The 18594-nt window shown below is 32.8% G+C and overlaps 1 protein-coding gene across 3 annotated transcripts; it reads left to right on the top strand.

Annotated features, from left to right (window-relative positions):
- Window positions 1-964: 964 nt before the first annotated feature.
- Window positions 965-17036, top strand: LOC110624845 (probable aspartyl aminopeptidase). 3 transcript variants are annotated; one of them, XR_002489481.2, is made up of 11 exons: window positions 965-1184; window positions 1275-1347; window positions 1563-1698; window positions 2122-2394; window positions 5344-5491; window positions 5982-6221; window positions 9221-9353; window positions 11731-11912; window positions 14370-14482; window positions 16321-16570; window positions 16698-17036. XR_002489481.2 is itself a non-coding variant. In XM_021770242.2 (10 exons), the coding sequence occupies exons 1-10, from the start codon at window positions 1008-1010 to the stop codon at window positions 16424-16426; spliced, it is 1581 nt and encodes a 526-aa protein (XP_021625934.1). In that variant the 5' UTR covers window positions 965-1007; the 3' UTR covers window positions 16427-17036. The 3 variants fall into 3 exon arrangements, 1 of the variants encoding a protein (XP_021625934.1); XM_021770242.2 differs by having other exon boundaries at window positions 16321-17036; XR_002489482.2 differs by lacking the exon at window positions 965-1184 and having other exon boundaries at window positions 1269-1347; window positions 2114-2394.
- The last annotated feature ends 1558 nt before the right edge of the window (window positions 17037-18594 follow it).

Raw genomic sequence — 18594 nt, 5'->3', positions numbered from 1 at the left:
AGCCATTTGGAAATGATGACTCTACTGAGACATTAACTTTAAAAAGGAGATAGTAGGGAATACCAATAACACCATCATGAGACAAATCCATTTCCATAAACTCCCATAACAGATTGCCGATAGTTTTGGAACTAGCCAAGTTCATTTGATTAGGTGAAATACTATGCAACTGCACCCAAAAAGATGACCGAGTAAACCAGATCTCGATAAAAGGCTTTATTAGGTGGCCTCTCTTATATGAGAATGTGTTGATTATAGATGGACTATAGTCTGTTAGAAATGATATATTAGGAGCCTATTTCTTGCTCCGAATAAAAGATAAATAAATTTGCCCTCTTGGTAGTTATATACATTTTTTTTGAGATGCTAGGATTTTATAAGAGCAACTTTGATGGTAGTGACATTAAAATCCTTTTTTAAAATAAGTTTATCAACTAAGATTCTATATTGAAATAAGGGCTGAGTTATAATTTTCAAGTAGTGAGTTGCAGTATATTGTCATAAAAATAAAGATTTTTGGCTTTGGTCACTTAGGCATTGACAATATGACCTCCATAGTCAACAAACAGTATAGGAGGCAGGTGAAAGAAAAAAAAGAGAGGTATGAATTGGAAGGTCAAATGCAAAATAAGACATTATGAGTATAGTTAGTAAACAAGAAGGATTAGAGAAGGCAATAAGAAAATGAAGACGAGAGAATTTAGTAAAGAGAAAATGTTTAAATTCAGAAAAAAGAGTCATGACCTTAGTTGCCAAATAGTAAACTAGGTATAAATATAATTTTAATGGATAACTGTTAGGTTGACAAAATAATATCTTTGAGATTAACTTGTTTGAAACTGAAAAATTCCTTTGACAAAAAAAATGAAAATTGCAGAAATTAGATATGTAAATTTTGGCAAACATCAGGGACTAACTTGTAATTTAGCTTAATTTCTCCAAGCTAAAAGAAAACGCTCCCCTGCCTCTCAAGTGTAGTTCGTCGACTGTAATCAGCAGAAGCAAAAATGTCAGCCATGGCCATGACACGATTGCAATTCCTACGCCAATATCCCACCGTCAAACCTTCTCTATTTCTGTCTAGCCTCCCTCGCTCTCCCCTTTATGGCCTCCGCTCCCGCAAACTTCCCACCTCCATCACTACCCCTCTCTGTTCTGCATCAAATCACGCCCAAACCCCCGAGGTATCGGGTTTATGTGTCTAAATTGAATATTTGGTGTCGGTTTGGGTAGTATATTCAGAATTTTTTAAACTATGATTGTCTGTTTATTAGAGTTGTGATGCTTCGGTGGTTGGGGATCTGCTGGACTATCTCAATGAGTCTTGGACTCAGTTTCACGCTACTGGTACATTTCATCCTTTTCTTTTTTGGGTTGGTAATGAGGACAAAAGTTAAATGAAACCGAAGAAAAATAAACCCAGTTGTTAATTAATGGGAATTTTAAACTATAAAGTGAGGTTTAGTGTTGGAAGCATTTTTCGATTGGAAATCAGAATGAGATTTTTTATTGACGCTATTGTATTCGGAAAATATGTTGTTTGATTTTATTCGTGTTGGCAGCGGAAGCAAAAAGGCAACTTCTTTCTGCTGGTTTTCATTTGCTAAATGAAGATGATGAATGGGACCTCAAGCCTGGTGGACGCTACTTCTTTACAAGAAATATGTCTTGCTTGGTTGCTTTTGCTGTTGGGGAGAAGTGAGTCAAATTGTTTTTTGTATTTGTTGAGAAATGTATAATTTTAACGCGTTAGAATCTTAGATATGATAATTGTAAAAGCAGTGTAGGCAACCGGATGCTTTGTTAACAATTTAACATAATCAGTTTCATATGCACCTGAGTGAAAGAGAAAAGTTTCTTTTTTTCATTTAACAAGTTAAGAAAGCTAGGCAAATCACCATCGGTTTTGGAATATGCATTTTTGTGATCCCTTTTCTTGGGGCAATTGTTTATCAATCAATGATTTCCTTTCTTTACTTTTTGTCACATTCTTGTCTTTATTTGTTTATTTATTATTTTTGTATTTACGAGCAAAAGGTTGTATTGTTGGCATCCTTGTGCATTTTGTACGTACCATTTATTTTCCAAAGGGGTGATTAAAGTCTTCTCATAGTTTTTCAGGTACACTGTTGGAAATGGTTTTCATGTTATTGCTGCGCACACAGACAGTCCATGCTTGAAGCTCAAACCAAATTCTGCATCCTCCAAATCTAATTATCTAATGGTCAATGTGCAGACCTATGGAGGTGGTTTATGGCACACTTGGTTTGATAGGGACTTGAGTGTTGCAGGAAGGGTGATAGTGAGGGGTGCTGATGGTTCTTTTCTGCACAAGCTTGTCAAAGTAAAAAAGCCTTTATTACGAATACCAACGCTCGCCATTCATCTTGACCGGTTACTCCTAATTCCTTATATTTTATCTATTATGGCTTTAGCCACCCAATAGTTGATTTTATATGGAAGAATATTGTTAGTGTTTCGAAGTGAGAAGGTTCTTTTTTCTTTTTTCCTGCTGAAAAGTATGAATGGCTGGTTAGTCCTAATTCCTTATATTTTATCTATTATGGCTTTAGCCACCCAATAGTTGATTTTATATGAAAGAATATTGTTAGTGTTTGGAAGTGAGAAGGTTCTTTTTTCTTTTTTCCTGCTGAAAAGTGAGAAGTGCAAATGTGTAAGTTGGAATTGCCTTCTGAGTTCTGATGGGTTATGTTGGAACCTCTAGGTTTGTAGGAAGAAAATAAAATAGTTCTTTATGATAGTTGTTCTTTACCTTTATCATTTGCATTGAGAAATTCATATATTAGAAGTATGCTTTCTTATTTTGGCATTTGCTTCAAAAAGAGATTTGTTTAAAGTTACTTTTGAAATGCAAAGGCTGGAACCTAGTGTTACCATATTTTAGACTGTACTGGTAAGGATAGTGGCATATCATTTTAGTTAAAGTTAATTTCTCTTTTTTTGAACAAGAGCAAATAGAATGCATAAAATGGTTAGTTATTGCTTTCAGTATAGGAAGAAGCTTGAGTTACCAAGTCAATACCTTTCATATTAGAACCATGGTGACAAGACCAAAAAAGCCATTATTATATACACTTCATTAGTTGGTTGACATGATCTATAATGGCTATAAAAAGAGAATGCCATCAGAAAGATCAGCTGCAAGTCTTTATTTTATTTGTGTAGAGCCAAATCCTTGGGGTTAAGGGCCAATGTTGTTTTTCTGGGTTGTGGATCTCGTCATGGACGATGGACAAGAGCTGAGCTCATTGGAGGGAGCTCTTAATATCTCAAACTCGCTTATGAGAAAGCCTTAAATCTCAATATGTTTGTAATTAATCTACTTGTTTTATTCCTCGTGAATTAACCTCATATAAATAATGAAGGTTGTACAATAGCATAGGAATTTCTTAACAAATTAAATGTCTTAAAATACTTGATAATAACCAAAAAATTTATCCTAATCTAAAATTGATAATAATCGGAAAGTTTTTCCTAATCTAAACACTATATATTTTAACAATAATTAAGATTAATTAATTCTAAAACGACTTCTTCAATATTTGCACTCTGTTGAAAAATGGGTTTGGTCTATTTGGCATCCATAACATCTCTTCAATTTGGCATCCATAACATCACTGCACACCTGGAGGGAGAGTTTGTCCTAAAGCTCAAATTCTAGATAAGCTTAGCTAAAGTAATATAGCTTGTTCCTTTCTGGGGCATCATCTTCTATCATTGGCACTTGATCCTCCTACTCCTCCACATCGACCCAAAACAATTTCTTGCATTGATGACCAACAAAATAAAGTTTATCACGAATGTAAGAAAAACCTTTGGCCTTTCTTTCCACCACTTCTGATCCAGTGAGGTTTTTAATGAATAGAGAAGCAAAACTTCTCGATTTGGAACTCGACATACTGCTCTCCTTAGTGAACCAAGAAGTTGTCTTCCGTTCACTCACTACTTCTCTTCAATTGTTGCTTGCATTTAAATACTCATACTAGATCCATGGTAGTCATCTTCCTTGCTTTTGCTCGAGCATTAGTTCTATCTTCAATTGTAATGCCTTTATTTGGAACACTACTGCTGCTTGTGTTTGAGTCTTTATTGCTATTGTTATTGAAATTATTAAAAAGATTTTGTACCTGTCGAGATAGATTTTGCAGTTGATTCTCTGTCCAAGACTTGAATTGAGCAATCCTAGCTTCCATCCTTGCTTCTACTTGAACCAATCTAGCCTCATTTTATTCCTACACTTTGCAAAATAAGGATTTCATTTGCTCCCCTAAGTTTATCGAATCTCCCATGACAATTGGCTCGGATGCCAATTTGTTGGGTTGCAGATTTCATCGTAGAACAATAAATGAGGAATGAGCTGATTGGAGGGGCTCTTAACACTTCATATAGTTAATGAGAAAGTCTTAAATCTCAATGTGTTAGTAATTAATCTGCTTGCTTTATTACTCATAAATTAACCTCTTATAACTAATGAAGATTATACTATATAGCATGGAATCTCTAACAAAATAGAAGTCCTAAAATACTTGATAATAATAAGAAAGTTTATACTAATTTAAACAATAATAAAGATTGATAACAAGCAAAAAGTTTATCCTAATCTAAACAATATAAAGATTGATAACAAGCAAAAAGTTTATCCTAATCTAAGCAATATAAAGGTTGACAATAATTAAGATTAATTAATTCTGAAATGACTTATTCAATATTTGGGCTTTGTTAAAGAATGGATTTAGTCTATCTGGCATCCTCCACTGCCAAATATCCAAACATTTTCAGTGTATATTGTGATTTATGCGAAGATTAAAATTACATCTTTTCCAAAAAGAAAGAACATATATGTGCATAGAAAATGGGGATTTTTTAAAAGAAAAATCCTAGGATGTTTCAGGCTTATCACTGTTGTGCAAATTTTCCTCTTAATATTTACATTTCTAATTCACTCATGCTACTTTTGAGAAGTCGTCTAAGAGTTTTTTTTTATTATTTTTTTTTCTGTTGGAATTTTTACTGTTTGTAATCCTAGGATGAAAAATTTGAAATTCTACATTCTGTGCATCTTTTTGTTCCCCCTTCTTCCTACATCTCTTCCCTCACCAGGAGAGGATGAGGCATTGTCAACAGTGATCTATAATTTTAGCCTCTTTAGGTTTCTGAGTACATGCTGATTTCTGATGCTACTTGTCATATAACTTTTAAAATTATGCTTTTCCATGCTTTTTTAATTAATATTTGCCACGTTATTCCCAAGTATAGAACAAATTCCTTGTTAATCTTATACTATATGCTATTTATATATATTTTTCTTGTTTGATTGTTTAGCACAGTGAATAAGGATGGGTTTAAACCAAACCTAGAGACACATCTCATTCCATTATTTGCAGCAAAACCTGAGGAAAAATCTTCAGAGTCAAAAGATGAAAATACAGAAACTTCTTCAAAAGCTGCCCATCATCCACTGCTTATGCAGGTATACTTTTTTTTGTTTCATATAGTCATCTAGGAAAAATCCAATATTTCTATTGAGTAGTGTACAGGGACTTTATACGGTTGAATGGTGGAGCCTAACCCTTTTATAGATGGTTTGTTGTGCTTCTGTAACAGAGGAAGCGTTTAATAATGAACGAAGAAAGCTAGATTGAAACCCAAATGTTGTCAAATTTCTTTGAAATCCTTTTAACTCTAGTTATATCTTAGACTGCAAGAAAGAAAAAACATGTTTTATATAACCATTTTAACCATGTGGTTTCTTTTAATTAAAAGCTCGTGTTTAGACTGTTATGTTATTTGGTATCTTGTTATCTGTGATTTCAAAGTGTTCTACAACTGTTTTGCGACTGTGCTACTGTAGGTCAGTGTTTTGATTTTCATAATTTAACTTGGATTGTAATGGGTAATACTATATTGATAAATTTAAAAGCAGATTTCAACATTTTTCCTGATGCCAATTCTTGCTTCAGGTTTTGTCAGATGAGCTGAGTTGCAGCACTGATGACGTAATGAGCATTGAATTAAATCTCTGTGATACCCAACCTAGCTGCCTTGGAGGTGGAAACAATGAGTTTATTTTTTCTGGAAGATTGGATAATCTTGCTTCCAGTTTTTGTGCATTAAGAGCTCTTATTGATTCATGTAAATCTTCCAATGGTTTATCAAGTGAACCTGCTATTCGGATGGTTGCGTTATTTGATAATGAAGAGGTAATTTCTTCTCCAAGAACTTGTGACATGGGATAGATATTTACATACATGTTTTCATAACAATTAGAATAAATTATCAGGTTATTAATTAACTTATGAACATCTACGCACTGCTCATGAAATATTCTTCTTTGATGTAAGAGTTAAACATTCTTCCTTTTTCATGAAGTCCATCATTAGTTGCATGTACTTCCTGATTATAAAAACAATAAAAAGTTGTTTTTTTCTTACTTGTGGGATAACCAATAAGCTGCTAGCTTGAGCATCACTTGTCTTTGTTTAGAAAGTTGGTTAACACATTCTAATTTGCATTTCCTCATGTTAGTTTCAGGTTCAGTTTGGTATGTGATTTGACCAATTTTAAGTGAAAATAGGTAGTTTTTCAAAGATGCATTATTTGACAATTCTTTCTAGTTTATTACTATTATGATGTATGGTAGAGTTGTCCGGCAAAAAGGGAAGGAAACCGTTGAGAAAAGAAGAGAGTTTTGTGGCTGCTGTGGTTCTGTGAATAATCACACAGTTCACTGTGGCAGGTAGCCATTGAAAGTAAGAAAAGAGAGAAATAGAGCAAGAAGATGAGATTCATGCAAGGCAATGTGACTTCTCTCCCAAAAAACTTACAATAGATCCATTAGTCAAAGCATTAATTAAAAAAAAAGAATTAGGTCGATGGAAGTTTACAGAAGCTATTTTTCCTTTACACATGAATTACAACCTCTAAATTGAAAATTTCCAATAACAATTAAAAGGGTGAATTATATTTTAGTACCTAAATTTTAGCGTAATTAACAGATCGGTCCTATTTTTAAAATCAAACACTTAAATTCTAGTATATTTATTCCATCCAACAAATCGTCCTTCCATCCATTTTTTTAGAAAACTTGCCGTTATATAAGGTAGAAAAGTCTTTATTACCCCTATTTAACCTTGAGATGTTAAAGAAATATGAATTACATCATATGATCAAATTCAACAAATTGTAAACAACTTTAATCCTTCAACTATCATTTCATAGTACATTCCAATCTCTGAAAATTTTTTTCCTCTCAGCATCATTAACTATCGTGTTGTGTCACCTATATTTGTCTGGAATTTATACCACAACCTGAATCTATAAGACAGATAGTTGTGAAAGGCTCAAGGTGCACTAAGGCGCAAAAGGGGTTTGGAGCCTAGGCGTAAGACGCAGGCATGTGCCTGAGCAACGCAAGGTGCCCAAAAAAAAATTCAAAAATTCATTAAAATTCAAGTAATATAAAGCTACATGCAATAAAATGAAGTACCAAAAATCAAATCTAAAGCTAAATATAATAATGTGAAGTACCAAATATTAAATACTAATAGTTAAAAATTAATAAAAAGTTCATAAGTTAAAAATAAAGCCAAGTTTCTCCATCACACAATAAAACCAACTACTCTTCAATCTTCACAATTCACATTTATCATTTACAGTCACAAATTCATAATCAAATACTACATTATAATCTTTATTTGCTAGCTAAACTAGCTATCTATATTCACAATTCACATTTATAATCACATATTTTTATAATGCTAGTGCTACTTTCACAATCACAATTTATGGATAATTAACATAAAGTAAAAAAAAAAGAAGAAACATTAATGGACAGAAGCAGCAGGTTGGTGGCAAATGACGGAACTATGGAAGAGCAGCCATCGGCAAAATGAACATAAAAAAGGGCAGCAGCATTCCAGCAGCATTTCGGCAGTATAACAGCCATAGGAGAGAAGGAGAAAAGGAGAAGGAGTAGGAAGAAAAAGAGAAAAAAAAAAGAGGGAAGGAGAATGATAAACTACAAAAAGAGAACAAGAATAATTTAGCTGGTATGTTGAGATTCTTAAGAATAGATCTTGATTCTTGAAAATTAATTTTTTCTTCCTCCTTTTTTTTTTTTTTTTCTCTTTTTCTTTCTCTCCTATGGCTGATGCTTGCTGCTGTGCTGCTGTGACGTCTTAAAGTTTTTAAGTCTAAGGCAAATTTAGAGATATTTATATATATGGCGCCTTGAAGGGCATGGGTGAGGGCACCTCAGGCACGTCGCCTGCCTGGCGCCACCCCAGGCACTAGGGCTGGCGCCTGAGGCGTCTTGCGCCTCAGGCGCGCCTTTCACAATACTGATAAGACATTTGATAATAATTAGTAAACTTAAAAACCAGCATCCATGCAAATCGATTGGGACTCTTCTTTTAGTTTTGATAGGGTACTGCATATTGGCACCACAACTCAAGAGCACATTGATGACTCCAGCATTTATCGCGTAGAATGACATGGTGGAGAAGAGTTCTTCCAAAGTGAGTAGTGATTGGGGAAACGCATAGTTTCAAAGTCTTCCACTGCACAATTGGAAATTGCATAGGGCTCAGCTAGTCCTTCATCCACTTGAAACTCTTCTTCAGTAGTAGCATTCCATGACCATGCTCCTAGTGTCGACTCCCTTTGACATCTGTCCTAACAGCATCTTTTTTTATTATTTTGATTGCAATCAGAATAACTAATAGTAAAGGATTGGAGAATTTTATTTTTCAAGGAAAATCTATCAAAATAAAGGAAAGAAACCCATTTAGAATGGAAAGGAAAGGGTATTTTTGAGAAAAAAAAATGCATTCTCTCCTTTGATATTGAACTAACAGATTAATGGACGGAGGGAATGATTATTAAATATAGGGATTTAAGTGTTCGATTTTAAAAATAGAACGACCGATCTGTTAGTTATGTCAAAACTCAGAACTAGATAATTTACTCTAATTAAAAAGGAAGCAAGCAACTTTCTATGTGAAAACTCCTTGTGATTTTGTCTTTAGAAAAAATAAAAATTTAAACTAATACTAAAACCCACATTTTCCGAAGAGGAACTCACATAATACTCAATTAAAAACCTTGCCAGAAAATTTTAGATTTTCATGAACAAGAGTTAAATGAAAAATCACTGCTTTTCTTTGTCTGCATCATGTTATTCCTAACTATTGGTGTTTAGGTAGGTTCAGATTCAGTCCAGGGAGCTGGTGCACCAACCATGTTTCAGGCCATGAGACGAATAGTTGGATGCTTAGATCATAACAAAGTTGGTGAAGGTGCTATTGAGCGTGCAATTCGGAGATCCTTTCTTGGTATTGTTCAATTGTACCTTTTTGCGCTTAGAATATTCAATTCTTATTCTTTAGATTTTTTGTTTTGTTTGACATTTGTTGGCTACACAGCATTTTCTGATAGGGCATCAAGATAGCCAATATGAGTTTGTGAGTTGTGACATTTTATCGAAAACTAGTGACGACTTGAATGAATAGGAGAATTGTATAATAATTTAATTTTCTTTTTTTAAGAAAGTATGACTCCGCTCTAAGCAACCTTGTCAATTAGTAACTTCTCAAGAGTACAACACTTTTAAGAAATGTTGCTGAGAAGACCTTATCTCTTAGGAGAACCTCATTAGGTGTGATCCACCCTAAAGAAAGTTTGCATCTTACTGTTAGCAGTAACCCACTCAAGTGCACCTCCTTAAGGAACTCCTTTACCTAATTTTTAGGCTAAATTGAGAATTGCTTATGTTTGTCTTCTTATTTAGTGTGTTGGTTTAATATTTTAATATTTTAGGGTTGCTAACCATAATATAATTAAATAAGGCTAGATTTTCTATTATTCAGAGCTTTGATTATTATGATATTATTGATAATTGAGAATTAATAAAGTTTAGATAATTTATTTCTCTTCCTAAAATCTTAGAATTTGTTTCTATTGATCTTTTTATTTTCCTGTTCTACATCCCTAACTACCCTGAGGCATTGTTAAAACAAAAACTTCCAGTCTTTATTCTTGTGTATGATGAGGTCCTACAAATTGGCTTTGTCATGTATCTTTTCCTTATGTGTGTCCCTGGGGATACCCTAGCATCCGCACTGGCCTAGTTCTATGTGTTTTTTTTATTTTTTTGAGTTGTTCCCTCTTAGCATCAACTTATCAATCATTTTTTCAGTCCCCATTCAAATATGCACCTTTTTTTTTCAGTTCTAAGTTTGTATATAACCAGTACCAAATGTCATACAATAGTTTTAATATCTGAACTACCCTAATAAAAGAAATCTAGACCTCAGGCTAGATTATCAATCCTTTTTTATCTTCAGCGAGCAATGCCTCTGTGCAACCTGTGACAATATTTTCTAGTGTTAACTGTTGCTAAAGCCTTTTTGCTGAAGTTATTACTTAGCAGAGTAAGAACAAAGGATTGAAAGAAAAAGCAAACATAAAAATTTATTCTCCCATAAGACTTATCAAGTGGGATTTAGGAAGTTCTCTTTCCCATAAGACTTACAGCTATTTGGAAGTGTGCATCACAACAGACATGGTGGAGACAAGTAAAACTTTCGGATGTTATGCTCTATAAGTGGAGGAAGTTTGTTGTAGTTTTGATTTTTCTTGTTATTCTTCTTCATATGGCACAGGCTTTCGGGAACGTTTTTTTTATAATGGTCTCAGATGTAGGGAGATTTTCATAACTTTTGGCAGGAGGAAAGAAAGAGGCTTCAAGATTATTTTGTCATTTTCTTCTGGGACAGTGTATCTGTCTTTAAGAATCAGAGTTTCCTCTATGACAATTACAGGACAATCAGTTTTGGGGGTTTCATTGTGGGTTTTGGCTTTGTGGGTCTGCAAGGGTGTGTTTAACTATATTCATGACTAGGGTGGGATTCCTTTAGTTTTGTTCTGTTCGGTTCTTTTCTTCTTTTATTTTTGCCCATAAAGTTGTATTGGTCTCCTATTTCCATAGTAAAATCTTGTTCTGTCTTAAAAAATAAAGGAATCTGCTTGGGAAATAGAAAAAAAAAAGAAGAGAACTGCAACCTCATAAGGATTTGAACTACCAACGCGTGGAATTCAGATACCCTGCAGACATATGTATTTCGTGATATTTCCCATGAGAAGTGTGAACTTATTACAGGACATGTTAAAGTAGGAGGAATTTTGGAATGCAAAAAATCATTAGGTTGAAAATGGTTTGTTTAAGTGCCTGTCTGTTTAGGTGGAGAGGCTCAGGTTTGTTGAAGTTGTGGCAGATAGCTTATTAGTAGTTCATTGTTGGTGAAGCTATGAAAAGAAATGAGATGGCTAGTGTTCAATCTCCACTGTCCACTCCATTTTTTCCTGATTTTGTCGATGTAAGATTGGTTTTCAGCACCTATACTGCGTAACTAAGGAAACAAGGATATTATGTGGAATGAACTTTTTGTATCTAGAGAGTGCATAGGCTTTATTATTGTGGCATTAATTATGCAAACTGTTTGCCTTTCAGTCAGTCTATGAAATTAATATCTGAGTACCATGTTTCTTTCTGGAGCTGCTGTACATTTTTTTGTGATAGGGTGTTTATTTAGAGCTAGTACCTAGATATTGTCTCCAGTTCACAACCTTTTTTATTCTCTTCTGCTATATGCTAATTTAACAGAATTTTTGAGGTTTCTTCCGGAATCTTCTCTTATTTTATTTTTATAGTGTCTGCGGACATGGCTCATGGAGTTCATCCAAATTTTATGGAAAAGCATGAAGAACACCATCGACCGGAAATGCAAAAGGGACTTGTTATCAAGCACAATGCAAACCAGAGATATGCTACTAATGGGATCACAGCTTTTCTCTTTAAAGAAGTTGGCAAAATCGTCAACCTTCCAACTCAGGTAATAGTATATTGAAATGGCTCAATCCCTGCCCTTTATTTAGTCCATCAGAATATTATGCATTAAAATTAGTGTATAAGCACACATAAAACTACTAGTATCATTGGTGATGGTTGTTTTTCAAGTTCTAGGATTATGACATTTGTGTCATTTTACTTTCAACTGGTGATTTAGTTATTGTTATAGGTTATGGGAAGTAAACATATTAATATAGGAAGTAAATATTGATAGATGGATCAGTCGCTTAATCTTAGGATTGTGTAATCATAGACTTGATTTTCCTTCCTGTTTAGATACCATCTCTCGTATATAAATAGGTTGTAATCTCTATTGTGAAAATACAACAAAATATTATCATTCTACATGGTATCAAAGTCTCATTAGAGATTTAAATTTTTTTTGAGACTTAGGATTCCTGTTCTTTTATGTTATCCATCTAGGGTAATATTTGTCTTTTACCGTCCACCTAAAGTCACCTTGCAGCCCCCTTGTCAGATTTGTGGTTCGTTTGCCGTTTGGGTGTTAGATGGAGGTGTTTTTTGATACTGTTCATTTGGGTTATCCATGATAATATTTGGAGATTTAGGGCTCTATTTATATGGGTTGTTCATTTGGATTACCAATAAAGGGTAACATTTGGAGGGTAACGTTTAGAAACTTAGAACTTTGTTCATTTGGATTAATTACCAATAAAGGGTAACGATTAGAGACTTAGGGCTCTGTTCATTTGGATTACCAATAAAGGGTAACGTTTGGAGACTTAGGGCTCTGTTCATTTGGGTTACCCACAAAGGGTAACACTTGGAGACTTAGGGATTTGTTCATTTGGGTTATCCATAAAGGGTAACATTTGGAGACTTAGGCTCTGTTCATTTGGGTTGCTCATAAAGGGTAACATTTGGAGACTCAAGATTCTGTTCATCGGGATTACCCATATAACATTTGGAAATTTAAGGGCTCTGTTCATTTGGGTTATCCATAAAGTGTAACATTTGGAGACTTAGGATTTTGTTCATCGGTGTTATCTATAAAGGGTAACATTTGGAGATTTAGGGATCTGTTCATTTGGGTTACCCATAAAGGGTAACATTTGGAGACATCCGGCTTCATCAGGTACGGTTCATCGGTTATTGCTCATGAGTACTGTTCACGGGTTTTGTTCTTCTGATCCTTTGTTTATTTTGATTGTTTTGGGTTTGTTGTCCTTATGGCTGAAATTGATTATATATGTAACAAGCTGGACATGATTAACATTTATGCTCCAACTTAAGGGGGAGTGTTATAAGTTATATGAAGTAAATATCTTAATATAGAAAGTAAATATTGATAAATGGATCAGTCGCTTAATCTTAGGATTGTATAATCATAGACTTGATTTTCCTTTCTGTTTAGATACCATCTCTCATGTATAAATAGTCTCATGTATAAATAGGTTGTAATCTCTATTGTGAAATACAACAAAATATTATTATTCTACAGTTATTTATGACATATAGAACCCAATGAACACTGACCACATGTTCCTAAATGAACGCATCTTTTATTAAGGTACTACTAAAAGTTATCACTACAACAATAAACATTTTTCTTTTGTGTTCATTCAGGAAACAAAAATCTCAAGTTAGTGGAAAAAAAAGGTTATATGGGAGTTATACTGGAAGCATTTCTATATTTGATTGGAAAGAGTTTCTCCTATTTGTAATGGAGCCTTGAGAGTGAGAAATTGATTGTTTGATTTACCTTCATAATTTAGCTGACTTTGATGGTTTCTCTTCTTTTCAAATGTCGAAGCGGCTTATATACTTCTTTTACTTTTCCTATAATTCTCTTATTTTTCCTAAATGGAGTCAGGTGTGCATGACCATTTATCTAGCTCCCATACTTCTGATTTAATAAGTCACATAAAAGAAAAAGGAAGAAGGAAGAGGAAACATCCAGTATTTTGTTTGATTTTTTAAAATCAATGCGCTCAAGCTCTTAAAAATGAAACCAACTATTCAAGAAAGGGTTTTGTAGTAGCAACTTAAGTCCAATGTTAGTATGTCCAGTTTGGGTTGTTGGGCTTCTGTCTTGAATTGTTTCCTCATGGCCATCAATTAATTGGTCCATTTTAAGTGGCAGTCTGCATGATATCTTTTCTCCTGGATCCTCTCATTCCCAGGACCTTATGGTTTATTTTGTTTCATCTTCAATGGGAATTCTTTTCACTCTTCCTTCACTCTAACTTTTGTTTAAAATTCAATGTGCTTTCCATTATTGACAAAGGATATTGACCTGCTATAAATATCACAATTGTTTCTAAGAATATCCTCATGTTGAAGTAGAAAAGCGCAATAGCCTAGTTGATGTTCATTATCTAATTTTTACAATAGCACATCATCGTATCTCTATTATGTATTAAGTCTTGCAATTATGCTATTGAAATTGAATTTTGACCAAGTACTTGGTAATTTCTAGGAATTTGTGGTGAGAAATGATATGGGGTGTGGGTCCACCATAGGTCCTATACTTGCTTCTGGCGTAGGCATCCGCACTGTTGATTGTGGCATTGCTCAACTTTCCATGCACAGGTATCAAATTTATAGTTTATTGAAATTTTGCAATATGTACCTGAATTGCATTTAGCTAAACTGCTGGAATAGTGGTTTTGAAGAATAAGTGGTAAGAGCAAAAACAAGAGGAGAAAAGTAATGCCATAATTAAAAAAGGATAATTGCAAAAAACCATCCTGTAGTTTAACGCATTTGCAAGTAGGATTATGTACTTTAATTTGTGACAAAAAGCTCTTATACTAATAAATTACAATTTACTACTTGATATTTAGTGAAAGCTACATTTTAGTCCCTCTATTTTTGTTTTATTATTAAAATAATGCCTTTAATTTAATTTTTTTACTTTTCATTAAAATTAATCCTTGTATTTTTATAAATTGGTCCCTAAATATTGTAAATACTAACAAGTCCTTATATTTATAAATTAATATTTTTGTTTATTAAATTTTAATATCTTATATCTAAAAAACAATAAAATAGAAATTAAATAAAAATATGTCATTATTTTTTTGTCCTAATTAAATAAAAAAATAAATCATTTACAAGGGAAAAGCTAGAGGGGAAAATATTCTTTAGGTTTGAATTTAGATGTATATTATACTAAGATTCTTGATTTAATTTATATTTTATTAATTTATTACCAATATAATATATTAAATTGATAAGCATGGGAGATTAGTTTGTGAAAAATATAAGTACTTATTTGTAAGTAATTATAGTATTTAGGAACTATTTGTAAGTATATAGGAGTTATAACTAAGGAACTATTTATTATCAAATAAAACCTTATAACTAAATTTAAAAAATATGATTAAATTATATGTTTTACAGAACTTTAAGGATTAAAATTTAATATACTCCAATTAAAAATTATTTTTTAATTGATTTTAAATATCAAATTAGCATTTATTAATAATATTAGAGAGAAAAGCCTCACTGTGCTAAGGAGTAAAACCATAAATTAAATTATAGAAACCTACTTGAAAAAGGCACTAAAGCACAGGTAATTTTTGTGATTATCCCTTAAACAAACTACAATGAAGAAATTAAGGGTTCATTTTGAGGAAAGTAGAGAAAATGTAATTGATTTGCTGGGATTAAGCTATTCGAATTTCCTGCTAGCAATACCCGTATCAATACAACCCTCTTGTATGAGTACAATAGCAAAAACTATGATAGATAATTTCAGTTCCCTCCTGGAAAACAAAGACAGATGTTGCACACCAAAGTCAAAAGCAAATGAATAATGATAATGATAACAATAACGATAACAATAGCAATAATAATAAAATAGTCCACTAGAATCATATTAAGATATAATAAAATTAATTGATGATCCTCCTAATCAAATAAAAAGACGAGATCTGAAACAAGTAAACAACAATCAGGACTTCCAATAATTTCTAAAAAGTTTTAGGTCTCAAATGAAGAAAATGGTATCTTTGGAATTGATTGAGAGATAAAAAGGTAAAATATGAAGTTATAAAAAAAAAACAGAAAAAAGAAAAGAAAAGAAAAGAAAGAAGAAATATCTTCATTGTAAAGAAGGGTATACTTTTGTGACTCGAGTTAAAATAGTAGTTTCAATAACTGTTGAAATCATGCATAAATAGAAATGACATAAATTTGTCTAGTATTCAAATATTTTTCGATTCACGTTATAAAAGTAAGAAAGAGTACCCTTCCAACAAACTCTGAAGATATATATATATATTTATATTCTGTTTCCTAGATGTATTGAATTTTTTCCGTTGCCTTTTATATCCTGAATTTGGGTTTTTTTCACCATTTTACTATTGATTCCTAATATGGATTACTTTTATCTGTCTAAATGTTTTTCCTCTGTTCATATGCAGTGTGAGGGAGGTGTGTGCAAAGGAGGATATCGACATTGCTTACAGGCATTTTAAGGCATTCTATGAGAACTTTTCAACCATAGACAAGAAGCTACAAGTGGATTAAGGCCGCCTGATATTTCTATTTTCTTGGGTGTGTTTTATGGGGATTATCTTATTTCATATTTCATCTTATTTGTTGTGGGGATAGGGAGGAGAGAGAGAGAGGAGCACATGGCATGTATTGCTTCATCAAACATTTTTATTATTGGTAAGCATATTATAGCCTCCGAAAATAAAGATGACTCTAAGAGCTTGGACAGATAAACTATAGGTAAAGACTAATATGTGAAAAAGGAAGCTAACAATAATTACTATCTCCATGCTTTGCACTGTAGGAGGAGCAATTCGTTGAGCTAAGTGTATCCATATGATCAGTTTTTGTTCAAATTCATAGGATTTGTGGTGGAAGTAGAACTGAGATTGAGGTCAAGATTAGCGTTTTGGTTGGAGTTCCCTTTGGAGAGCTTCTGCTTCTGCTTCAGCTCAGACAACAGAGCCTGATTCTCCTTGTTTAGTTGCTGAGCTTTTTTCCTAAGCATCTCATTTTGTCTGATGATGTAACAGTTCTGCAAGTATAGCTGTGAGTTCATCTTCTCCATATTCAAGTGCTATTATCTTCCCTGAAACAAAAGAAAAACAAGATTAAAATATCAAATGAAGATTAATTTCATGCATGGAAAATTGCATTTGCTCTCCTTTAAAGATAGATATAAACATTCTTGCATGCTTATGGTCATGCATGTAACTCCACATGAACATATAAGAACTTGTTTGGTTATGGTCTTTGCTTCTAATGGATTTGGGGTATACAATCTCCATGCACAAGAGTCTATCAGCCATTGGATATCAGAAAGAAGAAAGAGAATAATATGTTCTATAATATTGATTCCTGAAGAGATCTCTGAATGACTAGTAGAAAGGCATACCTATTGTATCAAATTGATGAAAGGCAGATAGTAAGGTGTAGAAGGATTATATATAGGCTATAGGTCTCATTGAGGATATAAATGTTTCCATGGAGAATATATAGAGTAATCCACAAGGGACAAAAACAAGAAAAGGGGTCCTAATGATATACGGAGTCACTCAAAACAGCAGAGCAAAGCCACCTTGTCTGCCCTTTTTCATGTAGAAAAAAATCTATGAATCTTTAACCGTCTGCACGTGTCACCACAAGCGTGCTAAAAAGTGGAGGTGTCAAGGGAAGTGCACGTAGAAGAGATGAGAGTGTGTGATTTGTGCAGTTAGAGAAGCAACTTGTAAAGTAGGATGCTTAGGGAACAAGACGAGGAACAGCTGAACAAGCTATGATTGTTAGTATAAATATGGTTAGAAATGAGATGGTTAATACATGTGTGGAAGGCTGAGCACGTGACCCAGCTGAAGCAGGGAGGATGAGCTAGGATTTTTCAATTTCATGGTCACAAAGACAACCTGGCATATGATGTAGCCACGTAAATTATGGAATTTCAATCATTAGTTTTTTTTATTAAATGACTAATTAATCCTTAGATTTTATTGTTATTACCATTTAGCCCTTACATTTTAAAATTTAAACTACATAATCTTTCGTTGTTATTTTTATAACGCTCTCAAACTCTTGTTTATTTTGCTATTAATATTTAAAATAAATTACTTTTTAATCATTGAATTTTATAATTATTTACAATTAATTTTTTTTTAATTTTTTAATTTTATTTTATTTTTGTTTCGTCTCTCTTCTTTTCTCTAACAGTTACCAAAGAATTAAATAACAATTTTAAAATATAAAAACTTAATATGATGATGATAACAAAATTTAAAGACTAATGCTATGTATATTTATGAAAATTAATGTACATATATATTTTTTGAAAAATATTTTTTAATAAAATAATTTATTTTTTAATATTGAATTTTAATTTAAAAATATAAAAAATTAATAAATTTATATAATAGTTGTACATAAAATTTTTAAACTCTATACAATGATTTAAAATTTTCTTTTAATTGGAAAATATTTTAATTAATTAACTTTTTAAATGTGTAAACGCTATATATGTATTGTTTCATGTCTCAAAAAAATGAGAATATTGGAGAAAGCAAGGATGGAGTTTGATCTAGTTTCCCTATTCTATGTTGGCCCATCTCTTTAAAAGCCGGTTTATCTACGTTCTAATTTCATCCAGGGAGGGGTTGGTTCATTGCTGAGCATCACTTGGCGAGCACTTTACATGGAAGTGAAGCTCTTTT

Source organism: Manihot esculenta, chromosome 10, assembly GCF_001659605.2.
Source record: "Manihot esculenta cultivar AM560-2 chromosome 10, M.esculenta_v8, whole genome shotgun sequence".
Classification (NCBI taxonomy): Eukaryota; Viridiplantae; Streptophyta; class Magnoliopsida; order Malpighiales; family Euphorbiaceae; genus Manihot; species Manihot esculenta.
Note: the sequence above shows the minus strand (reverse complement) of the source record. Positions and strands in the feature narration are given on the sequence as shown.